The sequence below is a fragment of the Haemaphysalis longicornis genome, unplaced genomic scaffold (genome assembly GCF_048455015.1).
Source record: "Haemaphysalis longicornis isolate Haplotype H1 unplaced genomic scaffold, Haemaphysalis longicornis Haplotype H1 scaffold_5, whole genome shotgun sequence".
Taxonomy (NCBI): domain Eukaryota; kingdom Metazoa; phylum Arthropoda; class Arachnida; order Ixodida; family Ixodidae; genus Haemaphysalis; species Haemaphysalis longicornis.
Window position 1 is genome coordinate 1,763,722 of NW_027526385.1, and position 17,006 is coordinate 1,780,727.

At 46.2% G+C, this 17,006-nt stretch overlaps 1 protein-coding gene across 1 annotated transcript in view; it reads left to right on the plus strand.

The window, feature by feature from the left end:
- Positions 1 to 12,858, plus strand: part of LOC144137746 (uncharacterized) — a 45,974-nt gene extending 33,116 nt beyond the window's left edge. The window contains 3 exon segments of the mRNA XM_077669684.1: positions 2 to 120; positions 6,822 to 6,834; positions 12,701 to 12,858. Coding sequence (XP_077525810.1) covers positions 2 to 120; positions 6,822 to 6,834; positions 12,701 to 12,841 — 273 coding nt within the window. The 3' untranslated portion in view covers positions 12,842 to 12,858.
- Positions 12,859 to 17,006: the final 4,148 nt, after the last annotated feature.

Here is a 17,006-nt window from a genome sequence, read left to right on the forward strand (position 1 = left end):
AGCACTATAAGAAATGTGTGCTCGTCTATTCAAATGTGCCCACAAGTTGATTCTTCTGACGCCACTTTCCTTCAGTATAAGTCTCAGAGATTCAAACATCTGCAGCCACATGAACACACTGTGACGCTGATGCTTGACGAGATTCATATGAAGCCTTGCTTAGATTGCAAATGTGGGAACATATGTGGTGCAGCAGTTAACTCCAACGAAACGGCCACATCGGTGCACGTATTTATGATACAAAGTTTGCTGAGCGCATTCAAAGAGGTGGCGCACATTCTTCCGGTAAAACCCTTACAGGGTGAAGATCTTAATGACATGCTGAAGAAGGTGATCTTGGGCTTAGAAGAAATTGGATACAGGGTCATAGCCGTTGTCTGTGACAATAACTCGCTGAACAGAAAGGCAATGAAGATGTTTCTGCCAGAACCAAAGCTTAGCCCTGTTTACCCGCACCCGGCAGACCCAGATCGGCCGTTATTTTACGTGGTGGATGCTGTACATCTATTTAAATGCATAAGAAATAACTGGCTGAACCAAAAAAATGCTGGAACTTGCTTTTTCTACCCACGCCTCGAGCTTTCGAACAATGACGTTCATCCCGAATGCAAGATGACTGCCTCATTTAAGCATTTGAGAGATTTGCATAAAGAGGAGTCACCCCTGCTTCTAAAGTCTGGGTATGGCTTGACGTTAAAAGCTCTAAATCCAAGCAGCTTTGAACGACAGGACGTCAAACTCGTACTGCAGGTTTTTAATCCGCACGTAGCCGAAGCCCTGGCCGCTCGCAAGGGTCATACCGATTTTCAACATGCGACAGCAACCGCTGAGTTCATCAAAATAATTCTTCGTTGGTGGAGCATTGTCAATGTAAAGACACCTAGTAAGGGCTTCCATCACCGTAATGTTTACGAAGAGCCCATGTCAAACCACACAGATGACCCAAAGGCAAGCTTTCTAAGTGCTTTTATCACATGGCTCGATGTGTGGGAATTTTATAGGCACGACACCGGAGTACTTACCCAGGAGCAGGGTGTCGAACCGGAATTTTTTCGGGTTCGGTTCGGGTTCGGGTTCAAGCCTTTCGGGTTCGGTTCGGGTTCGGTTCCGGAGCACCATTCCGTTCCGGTTCGAACCGGTTCGAACCGGTTCGAACGGGTTCGAACGGGTTCAGAGAAAAAAAGGCAGGCGTGTTTTTTCCTGTTATTTTTTTGTGTTCGGTTTTCGTTTCCTTGCCAGGTTTCCTTGTCAAAAACGAAGCCATAATGTAGGTTTTTTTGTGCAAATGTTATGTTTTGGCCAAAAATAAGCAACCCTGCAACACTTCTTTCAACTTTGTTCGAAACCTTGAATGCTTGCAGAAAATAGTCAACCAACATATCCAGTACTTAGATCAGGGAGTCGGAAAGTCCCTCAGACAAAAAGTGCTGCTCTGTCCCCATCAGATAACTTACAAACTTGCTTGAAATATTTTTCTCTCTTCCCCCGTCTTGGCGTTCTTCTACCGCTGGAATGACGTCATTACAGCGATGTAGCGGCTATTTGCCGGCTTTCCTTAAGTTGCGACATTAAAATGAAACCACAAAAGCGAAGCAGAAACGGAAGGCGTATCTGCTGGGACGAGCAAATCACGCACTGCTGCTCTGTGCTGGCAATAGCTATAACTTTCGCAGTGCTTCCAGATGCGAAGATAAGAATGAGAGCGTTGATCTAAAGTTTTGAAGAGTTCCTTTAACTGTAAAATGTAGTGCAATATGTTTTCTATAGTAGGTCCACGATTACAACAATAACTGAAGCGAAATGAAAAATTCCCTCGGTCACATAAGACTGCGTATTTGTATGAATTTGAAAGCCCTGCTTTTTATGGCCGCAAGTTTATTTTTATTGATTTAGTTTCTTTCATTTTTATCATTTAATTTAATGTATTCTTGGATCATAACACTGCAGTTTTATACCCCGCAGTTGTTTTGTTGAGGAAGAAAATCACGGACGATTACGACACTCGTTAATGCGAAATTTGAGTGCAGCGCGAATTGTAGTCTTCTCGGCGACGGCGCATAGATGCTGTGTCTCAGGAAGTGATCGCGTCATCAGCTAATGCACGACGGCGCGCGGTATACTGTGTCGTTATCTCATAAGGTGTCGCCACTGTGAAGCACGTGTCGCACGGTCACGGAATTACAGGCTCCCTCTTACACTTTCGTCATACTTGCAACCTCCGTTTTCCTGCTAGCTCTATCTTCGGTGGCGTCTTCGTTCTCTCGGTTACAACGAGTCCGACGCTGAGAGAATACGCGAAACCACAGGAGCGGGTGCTTAAGGGCTGCGCTCTAACGCATGGTTTTACGTAGCCGCTGTGCAGCCATGTGATCCACTACCTTCGCCGACAAGTGACGGGCCGCACATCGTCTCCAAATAATGCATTCTCGCCAGTCTTCTGGAAGGAAAACAGGTAGCCTCCTGACCAGTGGGCAGCACACGGGTTCCTCCGACGCCTCCCCCTCGGTGCATCTCCACCAGAATCTTCTGGTAATGGTCAGCCTCCCTGCAGACTGCCTATTGCCCCGTCCTACTAAGCAGACGACCCGTCCCTCCACAATCGTTTTAATGCGTACCATTCTTTGGCCACAGCAAGGACCGTATAACTACCTTCATTTCCACAAAAATGCAGATTTCGCGGAAGTTCCACCTGTAATCGCTATAATAGCGTAAATGGAGGTAACTGGTTGCACGAAATTTCTGAAAAACTAAAAAATAAAAAAAGTAATTACCGAAACTGGCAAACCGTGTGACACCCTGCATTTCCACAATAATGAGGATTTCGGGAAATTTCCAGCTGTAATCGCTATAATAGGGTAAATGGAGATAATTAGTCGAACAAAATTTATAAATATAAAAAATAAGCAAAATGTAAAATTATTACGGAAACTGGCGCACCGTGCAACACCCTGTATTTCCACAATAAGGCAGATTTCGCGAGTTACAAATGTAATCGTTATAATAGCGCAAATGGAAATAATTGGTCGAACGAAATTTTGAAAAACTATAAAATAAGAAAAATATTAAGCAATTAAGGAAAATGTCAAACCGTATAACTGCCTGCATTTCCAAAATAATGGAGATTTCGCGAATATTCCATTTGTAATTATAGCAGCGTCAATTGAGATAATTGGTCGGACATGGTTTATTGGTCGGACAGGTCAACCTCCGACTGTCAAGCGTGGCTGGTGGCGTTTAAAGCGATTTCCTTCTGCTCATCTTTCATATGCTAACGTACCAGTTAGAAAGAAAGAACGGCTTTAATGACTCATTGGACGGCGTGTACAGGACGGCATTGGATAGGGAACCACCGGAGATAGGAACTTGCTAAATGGAACTTCAGCGACAGGTGAGAGCGGTTGGGCTCAACGAAAGATAATAGCTGAGTGAAGTCACAAGCGGCAGTAATTATCCCTCGTAAAGAGAGGGAAAATTAACTTTAAATAAATCGAGGAAAAGTTTCAGAGAGTCGTCCTCATTCAAGGGGTCGAGTCGACAGTCGTTTTCATCAAGAGAAACTGATCTTCCAGGCCGGAGCTGGCCAAGGCTCCCTCCCAAATCTCTATGGAAACGTGTAGGTTGGGTGGATCTAGGGTGGACTTATCGCAGCCGCCTACTGTGTGTATGAGGTTCCCAGGCTCCCCAAAGAAGCGACGAAATGGAGAGAATTGTGTCCGGTCAAAGGGGTGACAACTGGTGATGTGTGGGAAGGTGTTAATCCGCAGGGCACGGAATAATCTTTCCTGGTTATTCACTAGCGATTTGTGCGGGAAGGAATACGTTCTACGGGAGAGCCTATAGTGCTAATTTCCTGGTATGTATACAGGATGCATGCGCTTGGGCTCGGCTTCATCAGCGCTGGCTAAGCGGGTCAAATGTCCAGCCACGAGGTTGGTGATCTTGTCGGCCAGCGATGCCAGTATGAGCTGGTGCCCATACAATCCTGGCGGGTCTCGTTGGTGGTCTCTGCTTGTTCATTCGAAGTGTTGCAACATGCAATAGACTGTTGGAAAAGTTTCGCCACGCCTGATAAAAGTCTGTTATGAGACTTTTGGCGGCCCTTTGGCTAAGCGCACGTGCTATCGGCACTTCCTCAGCTTGGAAGGGGCTGTGTTCGGGGGTTGAGATGCTACACCTGTGAAAGGTTGCAGAACGGTAGCACGAAGAAAGAGAAGGTATCGGAGAATGCTATCGGGTGTCTTTCGCGTCAAACCAGTTGATCGTTCCTCTTTTTTTTCAGTTTAGTTGCTTCCTAGTATTACCTCACATACATGCATATTTTGAGAACCTTTTGGTGAATATAAGACATGCATTAGGCAATTAGTTTTTAACTTCAGTGTGAGATGTAAATATTACGCGAGAAATAACATAACAGCGTAATACGTGCATAAAAAAAGGCCCTTTATAGCATTCAGGTGGTTGACACATAACTTTACGGCTATTTTGTGCGTAACTAAATTTCCTGAATGGCCGAGAAAGAGAACGCTGCAAAATTTACAAATGCCAAGGACCCCAAATCTATCATGTTTGGTCCGACCCTCTAATCTGCCTTAACTGGCCCGCAAATTCCTCTAATCCATATTAATCAACACCGCAGTCCCACTAATTTACATTTGTTCATTCACTCATCTCACTAAACCACCCCAGTCTACCCGCTAATCCGCGTTAATCGACTTAAATCCATGCATCGAAATGCTATCGCATTTACTTTAAAAGTGAAAATGAGAAGGCCACAATTTTTTTTTCAATTCTCATGTTCTCCTAGTGCAGTAACCAAAGGACACAACGGCACTGTACTAGAAAAAGTGATGGTGACGTAGACAACTGTGAATGTTTGTGTATCAGTGCTGTCTTTATATAAGTGCCCACTCAAGCTAAAATAAATGGAAGATATGGATTTATTGTTGATGGTGTCCCTGAAGGCCTTCACAAGCGGGCACAGATTCATTCGAATTAACAAAATGAAAACTTTACGCGATTTTAAACACAGTGCAGATAGAAACCATGAAGAATACCCCATATTATATGTTGCCACGGAATATGCGTTCTAACTTAAGTTATTGTAAACGTAAAAAGATAATGGGGGGAGATGGGCAATACCTAAAGCAAACTAATAGTGTATACGGATTTTACATTAAATTTAGGGTAATAATAAGATGATAACCTTATGGGCCTTGGGAACTGCAGACTATGCAAAATATTTCGTGGTGCCGTCTGGCGAATGGTAAAAATATCTTCGGATGCAAGGTAGGGTACCGGAATGTAAAACTAGAAATCACAGTTTTGAGGCCCCGGAACCGGTTCGGAACGGTTCCTTCGATTCGTTCCGGTTCGGGTTCAGTTCCAAAATGGCGGAAGAAATACGGTTCCGGTTCAGTTCCGGTTCCGGGCAAAACTTCGGGTTCGGTTCCGGTTTTCGGTTCGGTTCCGGTTCCGGTTCGACACCCTGCCCAGGAGACATTGAGTGCCCTGAGGCTCTCTGCTCAATCCCTGTTACAAAAAGCGATGTTTGAGACGATAAGACGACGAGAAGGAAGAAGGGATAAGCGACTGCCTCACGAGGGGCGAGACTCGTGCTATCTTCTTCCTCGACCGAATCGCCCGCTCGAAGGTCTTAATAAACCGGTGCTAGTTTACCGCGTCTGCCTCCTGGTTTTCAACATTTTGGTGCCGTGACCAGGATGCAAGGTTCACACAGTTGAAGACCCCTAACGATGAGGCAAGACTATTGAAAAGGGCACCCCGGACCTCGAGCGGCGCATCGAATCAACAGAGCGACATCAACGTACCGGGCCTCACCATAGACCGTTTGAAACGGAAACGTGGGACGCACCGCGCATCAACGACAAAGATCATTAACGAGATGAAATCACTGCTGGATGGTAACCCACTACCTATCGGTGAGCTGAATGAACACCTCAACATGCTCAAACAGAAGAAGACTGTATTAGCCGACCTGGACAAAGACATAGAGCAGCATGTACCAGATGAGGAGCTAGACGAGGAATTTGCCACAGCAGAACATTACCAGGACTCAATCGATCGCATGATCTATCGCTCGGAGAGAAAACTTGCGGCCACGTGCCCTTCGGTGATTAGTACAGGTCAGGAGGTCGCTCCATCCCGCGAAAGAGTCCAGGTTCGACTGCCGAAGCTCGACATACAGCCTTTCGATGGAGAATTTATTCGCTGGCCAGAATTTTGGGACCAATTCGAATCTACAATACATAAAAATCCATCGCTAGACAATGTGGACAAATTTAAGTACCTGCGCAGCTACCTAAAGGGAAAAGCGGAAGGCATGATAAGCGGCTTATCAAAAACCAATGAGAGCTACCTTACAGCCATAGAATTGCTGTAGCAGCGTTATGGAGATAAAACACTTATAATAAACGAGCACATGAGCAAATTGATGAACCTGCCTTGAGTGACCTCCTGCGACGACCTGAACGGCCTTCAGACGCTCCATGAACAGATACATACCCACGTGAGATCATTGAAGAATCTCGGTGTGGATGTCGCGGCCTACGGGGTAATGTTGAAGACTTCGCTACTGCAGACGTTGCCCCGTGAGCTCGTACTGAAATTCAATCAACTGACTTTAAAAGAGACGTCAACGCGAGCAACGGGAGGTGAACGGCCTGATGAAGTATCAGCGCTACTGGATCTGTTGCACCTTCAAGTACGGAGTCGTGAGACCACCTTGGTCATGACTGGATCACCAATAGACCCGCCAATTAAGACACAGCCAGTCCGTAGGCAAGTCAAGGACCATTTTCCAGGTTCTGCTTCTATGCTTACTGTACGGTTTTCCCGCAACGGCTGTGTTTTCTGTGATTCTAACGACCACATCACAGAGGACTGTGCAGCTCAACTAACGTTAGAGGAAAAGAAAGCGAAGTTGCAACAACAAGGAGGCTGTTTTCGATGCGCGAGGCCCCTTCACCGTGCCAACGAATGCAAGAATGCGAGGAGACTCTCATGTCGCAATTGCCAGGGGCGCCACATCACTCCCTTGTGCGACCCAAACTGGAGACGCCGACCACCGGAAAGACCGACGACGGTGTCGAGTTCGGCGACTGAGTCCGTGACTCTTCAGAGAACTGTTCTTCTCCAAACGGCACGGGTGTGGACCAAGGGAACAGCTACCAAACATCTGGTGAGACTGCTGCTGGACGGGGGTAGTCAGCGTAGCTTCATAACAGAAACGCTGTCTAAGAAATTGCGGCCAAAGGAACTCGCCGAGGAGCAGATGACGATTTCTGGCTTTGGGAACTCATCGTTTCATCGCAAGCGGTACAAAAGAGTACAGCTTACCCTATACAGTCAGTACGACAACCACGGGTTTGAGATAGATGCCATCGAAGTTCCCGAGATATGTAATGACTTGTCTCGGTTGACAGAACAATCAATTCTACAGGAACTTGATGCCAACGCAATGCCCTTCGCCGACTTGTCCTGCTTTAAAACTCAGACAGAACCAGGCATCAGCCTGCTTATCGGAGCGGACTTTTATTGGAAACTGGTGACAGGGGACATTCAACGCCTCAACGGAAATCTCACTGCGGTGAAAACAGTCTTCGGGTGGACGGTACATGGAGATGCTACAGTTACTTCGCCGATCATCGGTTCACAAGAGGTTATCAGTTTTCACGTGGCAAGTGAAGAGTGTATATCCGAGCAGATGAAGGCGTTTTGGGAACTTCAGCACCTCGGACTAAGTGATAAGGCAGAGCTTTCCGAAGACGACCACGACGTCTTAAAGGCCTTCGCTGAAACAACTTTTAAGCGCAGTGGGCGCTACCATGTCGAATTGCCCTGGCGCCCGAATCGTCATGAGCTCAGAGATAACAGAGATGTGGCGTGTCGAAGGCTTGAGACTTTACAGCGCAAGCTAAGACGAGAACCAGAGTTTCAAAACGAATACGACATGACCATTCGAAGTTACTTTCACAATGACTTTGCTGAGAAAGTTACCTCGGACACCATCCAAGGACCTGTTTAATATATGCCCCACCGTGCTGTGGTAAAACGAGAGAGAGCGAGAGAGAGAGACAACCAAGGTGCGCATTGTCTTTGATGCGTCTTCTCACGCTCCTGGATGTCCGTCTCTAAACGGCGTTTTGTGGGTGGGACCTAACTTGAATCCGAATATTCTTCACTTACTCCTTAAATTCCGCAGCTATCGAACGGGAATTTCTGCAGATATAGAGAAAGCTTTTCTACAGGTTTCCTTGGTGAAGAGAGATCGCGATGCATTCCGCTTCCTCTGGTATGAAGAAAACTCGTCAAACATAGAGCAGTACAGAATGACCAGAGTTCCCTTCGGTGCGTCGAGTAGTCCCTTTCTTCTCGCAGCAACATTACGACACCATTTCCGCCAGGTGGAAAATCAGTACCCGAAGATCGCTCCTCGTTTGAAAGATCACTTTTACGTTGATGACCTCGTAATCGGAGCCAGCAATTACGAGGAGGCAAGGGCACTTGTGAACGATTGCTTCCACATTTTGCAAGACGCGGGAATGCGCCTGACGAAATGGACTACCAACAGCAGACGTTTGCGAGATAGTTACAGCGAGAGTGATCCCCTCAAGTTCGACGCAGGTGAAGAAAAGAAGATCCTTGGTCTGGTCTGCAGAACACCAGGGCGGACACTCTAAAACCACCCCTACAGCACATGCTCAACCAACAGGAAGAACCTAAAAGAACCAAAAGAGAAATCCTAAGCTTCGCCTCCCAGATATATGACCCTTTTGGTCTTCTAGCCCCTTTCGTACTCCCAACTAAGCTACTAATACAGAAGTTATGGATGCAGAAGTACTCCTGGGACGAGCCTCTACTTGAGTGCTTGCTTAAAGATTGGATAGTGTGGACGGAGGGACTAAAAGATATTGCAAAGTTTTCGTTCCCAAGATACTTCGGTTGTTCCCCGGATGACAGGCGTGTCAACACAGCGATTCATGCATTCAGCGATGCAAGTCCGGTAGCTTACGGAGCAGTGCTGTATTTGAAAACTCAAGAAGGAACGAGGCCACCAACTATCCAGGTGCTCCTCGCCAAGTCGAGAGTGGCACCATTGCGGAAGTTGACCTTGCCGCGCTTAGAACTGATGGGAGCCCTTGTAGCAGCTAGACTTGCAAAGTCACTTAAACAGGCTTTGGACATAGAAGGCATAGACACCGTCATGTGGACTGACTCTACGATTGCGCTCCATTGGATAAAAAACTCAACGAAGAAATGGAAACCCTTTGTCGCAAATAGAGTCGCCGAAATACAGTCGCTGACAGACGTCAACGCCTGGAAACATTGTCCTGGGGAGCAAAATCCAGCGGATTTACTCTCCAGGGGAATCACTGCACAACAATTTTTAGAAAGCTCACTTTGGTGGAATGGACCGCACTTTCTTGCGTCAGCGGCACCCGACATCAACGACATCCCGGATTTCGACCACTACGAAGATATCGACAGCACAGGCGAAGAAAGTACGTTGCCTTCAACCAACCTAATTCTCCTGTGTGCGGTTACAGATATCAAATCATACAGCTCATACAACCGTCTCCTACGAGTAACCGCTTGGCTGAAGAGGTTCATTGATAACTGCAAGAATCCTATGAGTAAACGTGCTGGAAACCTCCAAACGAGTGAGACACAAGCAGCTGAATTGTATTGTATCCGGCAGACTCAACAAGACGCGTTTGGATCAACTGTCACTGTATTGACTTCGTCGCTAAAACGCTTCGACCCCTATTTCGACAAGGAAGGAATACTGAGGGTAGGGGGGCGACTTCAGTTCAGTAATCTAAGAGAAAGCTCTAAGCACCCAGTCTTGCTACCTGCTACAGGCCCATTCACAAGACTCTTGGTAATCAAGGAACACCGCAGGCTTTTACACGCGGGTGTCAGCCTTGTGCTTGCCGAACTGCGAGAAGTTTTTTGGATCACCAGGGCCAGGCAAGTAGTGAAGAAGGTCATTCACGAATGTACAGTCTGCCGACGATACTCTGCCAAGCCTTATTGCGAGCCACTTGCGCCCCTGCCAGCCAACAGAACTGTGCCATCTCCCCCTTTTGAGGTAACGGGCATAGACTTTGCCGGACCTCTACTGCACAAGCGGAAGGGAATGATGGAGAAGTCCTATATACTGGTTTTTACCTGCGCAGTCGTCCGAGCTGTTCATCTTGAACTTGTGAGTAACTTATCAGCGCAACAGTTCCTCCTCGCGTTCCGGCGATTTGTTGCTCGGCGAGGCCTCTGCAGGATCATATATTCCGACAATGGGAAGACTTTCAAAAGTGCTTCTAAAGACATTAGGCGGCTATGGGCTCTCATGAAAGGAGATGAAATTCAGGGATATTTTTCGGAAAACTGCATCCACTGGAAATTTATTGTTGAACAAGCCCCCTGGTGGGGAGGGTTTTGGGAACGATTAATTCGGACAATCAAGACAACCCCAAAGAAAACAATCGGAAAGAACAGCCTGAATTTCGAGGAACTTGCAACCATTCTAACTCAAGTAGAAGCAATAGTGAATTCAAGGCCCATCACGTACGTCTATTCAGAACCCTACGAACCTAATCCGCTGACTCCAGGCCACTTCCTCATTGGGCAGAGTCTAACAATGTTGCCCAAAGAAAGTTCGTGCCCCAATTCAGCCCCTGAAACTTCTGCCGAGAAACTTCGTGGGAGATGGAAACACCGAGAGCAACTACTCGAAAGACTCTGGACCAGATGGCGACGCGAATACCTGCATGAACTACGCTCCGCGCACATGAGTCCAAGGACAGTTACGTATTCTATACATCTCGGAGACGTTGTCCTTATTGGAGAGAGGAACGCGCCCCGCCAAATGTGGAAGTTGGGTCGAGTGACTCAGCTTTTCCAAGGTAGAGACGGAAAGGTTCGTTCCTGTGAAGTGCGTACATCGGCCGGGACCACTTTGCGTCGACCAATTCAACTCCTTTATCGTCTGGAGGCTTCAGATCCATACACTCCAAGCATTGAATATTGAAGAAGCTAAACCAACCTGATTTATTTTATTTGGCCGGCCCGGAGCCTGTTACAAAAAGCGATGTTTGAGACGATAAGAAGACGACGAGAAGGAAGAAGGGACAAGTGACTACCTCACGAGGGGCGAGACTCGTGCTATCTTCTTCCTCAACCGAATCGCCCGCTCGAAGGTCTTAATAAACCGGTGCTAGTTTTACCGCGTCTGCCTCCTGGTTTTCAACAATCCCTTTTGGCATTAGTAAAGTACTGCGTTAGTAAGCTTCACTTTAAGTACATCCTGCTAGGGAAAGTCCAGACGGATCCCCTCGAGAGTCGTTTTGAACAGTACAGGCAGATGGCTGGTGGGCAGTATCACATATCTGTTCGACAGCTTTGCGAAACCGAGGGAAGGATTCGCCTTCAAAATGCCCTTCCAAGGGTGAGCAATGATGATCTCAGAGGCATCGAAGAGATGGACAGTGTCAGGGATGCGGGCACCTCTTTTAGTGTTCATGTTAGCGATGCTGACCTTCATAAGCTCAGAGCACAAATGCCGGTAATTGGCTATGTTGGTGGGTATTGTGCACACGCTGCAATGAAAGTTCTCAAGTGTGAAAGCTGCCAGAGGCAGTTGGTCGTTACCGGAAATACGGCCGAAACAGGAGAGGGCACCCATTCTTTAATCGCACAACTGGATCGTGGTGGCCTCAAATTTCCATCTGCTCTTGTAATTGCAGTAGTTATGTACACGGAGGTTGTAGTTAGAAAGCACATGAAGAAAAGTACCTCCACCAAGTTTCTCCATGGGCCGAACCAAAGGAATGTCGTTCGGCAACTTACACTGGACTCTCTGCCAAGGCGTGAGGACGTAGATACGTGTGAAAACGGGCACACCTACGAGCTCCTCATCACATTGGTTGCAAACTGTGCACCAGATATAATGCTAAACAACTTGTGCAAGCAAAGGAACGATCTTCTACGCATTGAAAAAGATCAGAAGGTTAAAAATAGAAAAGCCCGAATTTTTCTTGGAAAGTAATTTTCCAAGCGTCTTTCTCTCCACATTTATTCTTGTGAAATTGAGCTGAGGGTATCTGATTGCACAGTCACGATTTGACTTCCTTGGCGTAATTCTGCCTAATGTAAAATGAGCCTTGTTTCCGGTTTTGTATGTTTCAACAGCAGTACATAGTTTTTTTAATCTCTGTTTACAAGTTGTTGGCTTTTAAAAGTGCTGTACTCTTTTTTTTTTACTCGAACAGCCTCGGTGCCTACTGTAGCAGTTGGACGGTCCGTTTTGGCACCTGAACAGTGTACACTTTCCTTGTGCACTCTTTGTACAGACATGTTGTTGTGCACTGTGATTTATGTTTTCTTGGATTTTTGTTTGTAATTTTTTTCCCTAGGACATGCACCTACCTGTAGCAGTGCAACAATTATTTTTTTTCTGTCATTTATCATGTCGTGGTCCACAATTTAGTCACCACTGTTCTTATGTATTGTACTTTTTTGGCAAGTGTTTGAACCTGCAGTGTGATATCTTGTGTTGCTATGATACTATGATAAACGAATGATATGTTTTCCTCTAACCTACAATTGAAATGAGTGTGCTTTTTATGTTCCAAAGCTCGGGCATGTTTTTAGCGTTACAATTTGTTTTGTTATGTTTTCTGAGTTTTATGTGGCAAGATATTGTGTTCTGTACTTTTGGCATATTTTCAGCATTAAGTGCAACATCTTGTGTTGGCTGTCGTCTATCTGGACCGAGAACAATGCGCACTGTGATATTTATACAGACGGCGTCTGGCTGCGATAAATAAATATGCATTATTCCATTCACGATATTCATTATTTCTTGATACCTTGATAAATCCCCGCCGCTGTGGCTCAGTGGCTAAGGCGTTGCGCTGCTGAGCAGGAGGTCGCGGTTTCGATACCCGGCTGCAGCGGCCGCTTTTCTGATGGAGACGAAAAGCAAAAAATGCCCGTGTGTACGAGGTTTCAGTGCCCGATAAAGATCCCCCGGTAGTCAAAATTAATCCTGAGCCCTCCCCTACGGCGCGCCTCATCGCCTACGTTGCGTCGGCGCGTTAAACCCTACAATCAATCGACACCTTGATAAATAGTGCGGACATGGTGTCGAGGAACCTCGCCTGAGTCAGTAAGCGTGAAGGGCGCTCGCGGCTGGCGCAGCCACCCTGCGAAGGGCGGCCGGCGCGATGTGACGTCGTCGACGTCACGTCACGTGACGCGCAGGCCTGAAAAGATTCCGGGGGTGACGCTAAAACCCTGCTTTTTCTAATTCACGTATAAATGGATTGATTATGCAATATTCTCTTATTTACCTCTGTTCGAATAAAACTGGTTATACCTTAAACGCTGCTGTGTCCATGCAGGCGTAACATTCTTCAATGGTGTTGTGTGGGGTACATTAAGCTCAGTATTAATAAACTTAAAACCAGGGCAAGTGAATATTTATTTATTTATTTATTTCACAATACTGCAGGCCAATGTGCTGGCCCAAGCAGGAGTGGATACATCAAAACATAATTGTAGAAAACAACAGACAACAATACAAAAGAAACAAAAGTTTAAGAAAGAAGGTGACGCTCAAGGTCACCAAGAAACCTATTAGAATGAAAGATGTCACACGGCAAACAATTCCAGTCATCGACAGTTCTAGGGAAAAAACTATATTTAAATGCATTTGTTCGGGCAAAAATTGGGGTTAGAGCATGTTCATGACCATGACGAGTACGTCGTACTGATAGCGGTTTAACACAGTCAGGGAGATCAATTTTAACAATACCACACAAACAATTGTAAAGAAAGGAAAGACGACTATAAATTTTTATATAAGATATAAATAAAAAGATATAAATTTTTGTATGCATTCTAACTGTCTACCAATACTTTGGGGGTAACTCAACTAGGCTCAACCTTTTTGCCCATGCCTTTATTATTGTTGTGCTCTACAAACACATTCCCAGCTGGAACATGCCTGATGAATTTGGGGCCCAAACCATTCTTTTGCTACTTCACACAATTGCAGCTGTATGAAACATTGCTTTTGTTTTGTTTTAGCCAGTAATTTCCAACAGGCCACTTAACTAGTCAAAACCATATTAAAACATTAATTGCTATTTATAACTTACATTTTACATAAAACATTTTGTTGTAATCTCACTTGGAGTTTTTGTTACACAGCCAGCCTGGTTCATATTTATCTAAGTATGAAGGACATTTTCACAACAAATGCCTTACTGCAATACATTCACATGCCTGTCTTACAGCTACTAAGCAGTGACAGAAGCCACACGTTTTGGCTTTCCAGCAGAGCTTTGGTGTCAACAAAAAAGGAATCTTTCTTGGCTTCTCTGCAGAGCTTTGCGCTCAAGCAAAAAGATCAATTGGTGGTTTGGCTTTCCTGCAGGACTGTGGTGTAGTGCTAGAAGGCATCACTTGCTTATTTGGCATTTTTTCTCTGTATTGTGCCAAGAAACCCTTGTGATTTTTTTTTTTTTGCAAAAGGACCTTCACACCACAGACTGTGCAGAGAAAGTAGAGCTACTCACTGACTTTTTTCACAGCCACAAACACCATGTTTGCTTTCTGACTGAAGGTGTGATGGTGGGAGAGTTGGTTTATATTTTAGGGGAAAATACAGCGACAATAACAGTACTCAAGTACAACGAAAGGTGCTGTGATTAACAGTGTCCATGTGTTCACAGCTTTTTTGTCCAGTTTCTTTCCCGTGTTTTTTCATAAAGACTTGCTACAGTGCCTGATCAAGCCTGTTTTTGTATAACATAAATGTCAACAGCGAAGCACTAATCAATGCTCACATGCTGCCCATTGACACGAAAGCAGAAGTACGTTCATTGGAGTCATTTTATTGTTGAAGCCTTCCAGGATACATACAGCTTTCAGCTGTATTGCAATATTCACAAACACCAACAAAGACATTCACGTCCACATAGGTATCCTTGGCTCCAGTTCCTACACAAGGTATTAAAGGCCAACTGCACTCAAATTTTCGACAACGTAAAAATAATGTCACCTAACAGTTCATATAAAAAGGGTGCGAAATGCAAAATACTGCGCTTCAAACATCAACGCGCGCGACGCAAACGGCTCGCGACATTCGCGTTTTCGGAACCGAAACTGAATAGAAAAGGCGGCCATAGCGGCGGCCGGACGTGACGTACGTGAGGGAACGGAAGCGACCGCGCCAGAGCCGGCGGCTGCTCAGAACCGCCTTCAAATGCGCGTGGTAGCGCCGCGTTTCGCTTTTTTATTTGCACAGAAGAACTTCCACTAACGTTTGCCCATGATAATGGAGTTGGGCGCAATTCCGGCATCCCGTTGCTATCAATCGAGATGAAGTAGACCGCCCGACAGTAATTTCTTCCATCATAATAACTGCCGGAATAGCAATTTTTGGCATTGCAAGTAGAAAAGGGACCCTGATTTACAAAGCTATTTGCTCGTATACGATATCGAAAAGCAGCTTTTATTATAGCCGACCCCTCGGCTATCACGTCGCCATCTCTGAACGGAACAAATCGCACGCGGGCGAAGATAAATCACTATTTCTACTATACATTACATGCGAACAGCTTCGTGAATATCGGCCCAGCATTTTTTCCCCCGTGTGCACATCGAGAATCGAATTATAAAAAGTTTTTCCGCTGCCTTTCCTGTAAAAACATCCCCCTCGCGAGGGGCACGATCAAATGCAGAGCATTTCTGCGGGGGGGCGCGCCTGCAAGTCGTATGGATTACGTATTGGTTGTTGTTGTTGTAATTGTTGTCTTCCAGCGTAGACATTGTCGATGAAGTCGATGGTGAAACGTGCCGTGAACCCCCTGCCGCGGCTATGACGCAACGTGGAGCGGCTATGACGCAACGTGGCGCGGCTATGACGCAACACAATCCAACACAATCCACTTTAATCCAATCCAATCCAAATCCAAGCCAATCCAAGCCAATCCAATCGAATCCAATCCAATTCCCCTCGCGAGAGAGTGTTATAGCGCCGAAATCGCCACCACGCGAAAGCGTGATGCTGACGTCACGATCACGCCACAGATGTTAGCGACCGCAGCGCGCGCGAACGACATATGTTTTAAGCGCGAACCGACCGCGGCGAGAGAGCGCGATGCGAGCGCCCCACCTGTTCTTGCGCGCGAACCTAACGCGGCGAGAGAGGGTGTTGTGCACGTCCCCACCTGTTGTGCGCCCGAACCGAACGCGGCGAGAGAGGGCGTTGCGAGCGGAGAGAAGGCGAGGAGGACGCGGGGGAGAGGGCGCACCTCTGGCCGACGGTTGAATGAGTCAAGGATATAAGGCACGTTCGTAACCTTCCGTTCTGTGTCGGCTTTGTGGCTCAGTTGGTAGAGTACCGTGCACCTTGCGTTCCGCCCGCAGAGTCGTAGGATCGAAACCTGGCGCCGGCAAGTATTTATATAGTGTAGGGGGAGCGATGCGGACGCGGACTACGGACGCCAACGCGGGTGACATCGTGAGTTACTGAAATGCTCTGCATTTAAAAGGGATCTGAACCTATAAGCCCGCCACCAGAGCTAAATGACGCACTAAAACACGAAAACACTTCCTATCTACCGCTGTTTTCTACTTTAACCAGAGACAGGTACTGTTGAAAACGTTTTACTTTCAAATAAACTAAATCTAACGCTCAAAGTAAATACTTCACTTGGGAATCGAACAAAAATATAATCTATTGTTTAGGAGAGAGGCAGCTTAGGTTTCGCACTTCCCAAATACGACGGCCAATATTTGTGCGCGTGTATTTGTTACTACGAGAAAGGCTGATTTTGGTTCACTTAGCTAGGGAGACAAAAGTCGCACAAATGTTTATAGCCGCGTGTACAAGAACTCTATTTGGGTCGTAAAACTTTTGGGAATGTCTAAAGAATAGAGGTGGCGTTGGGCCAGCCCAAATGAGGCCAATATTGGAC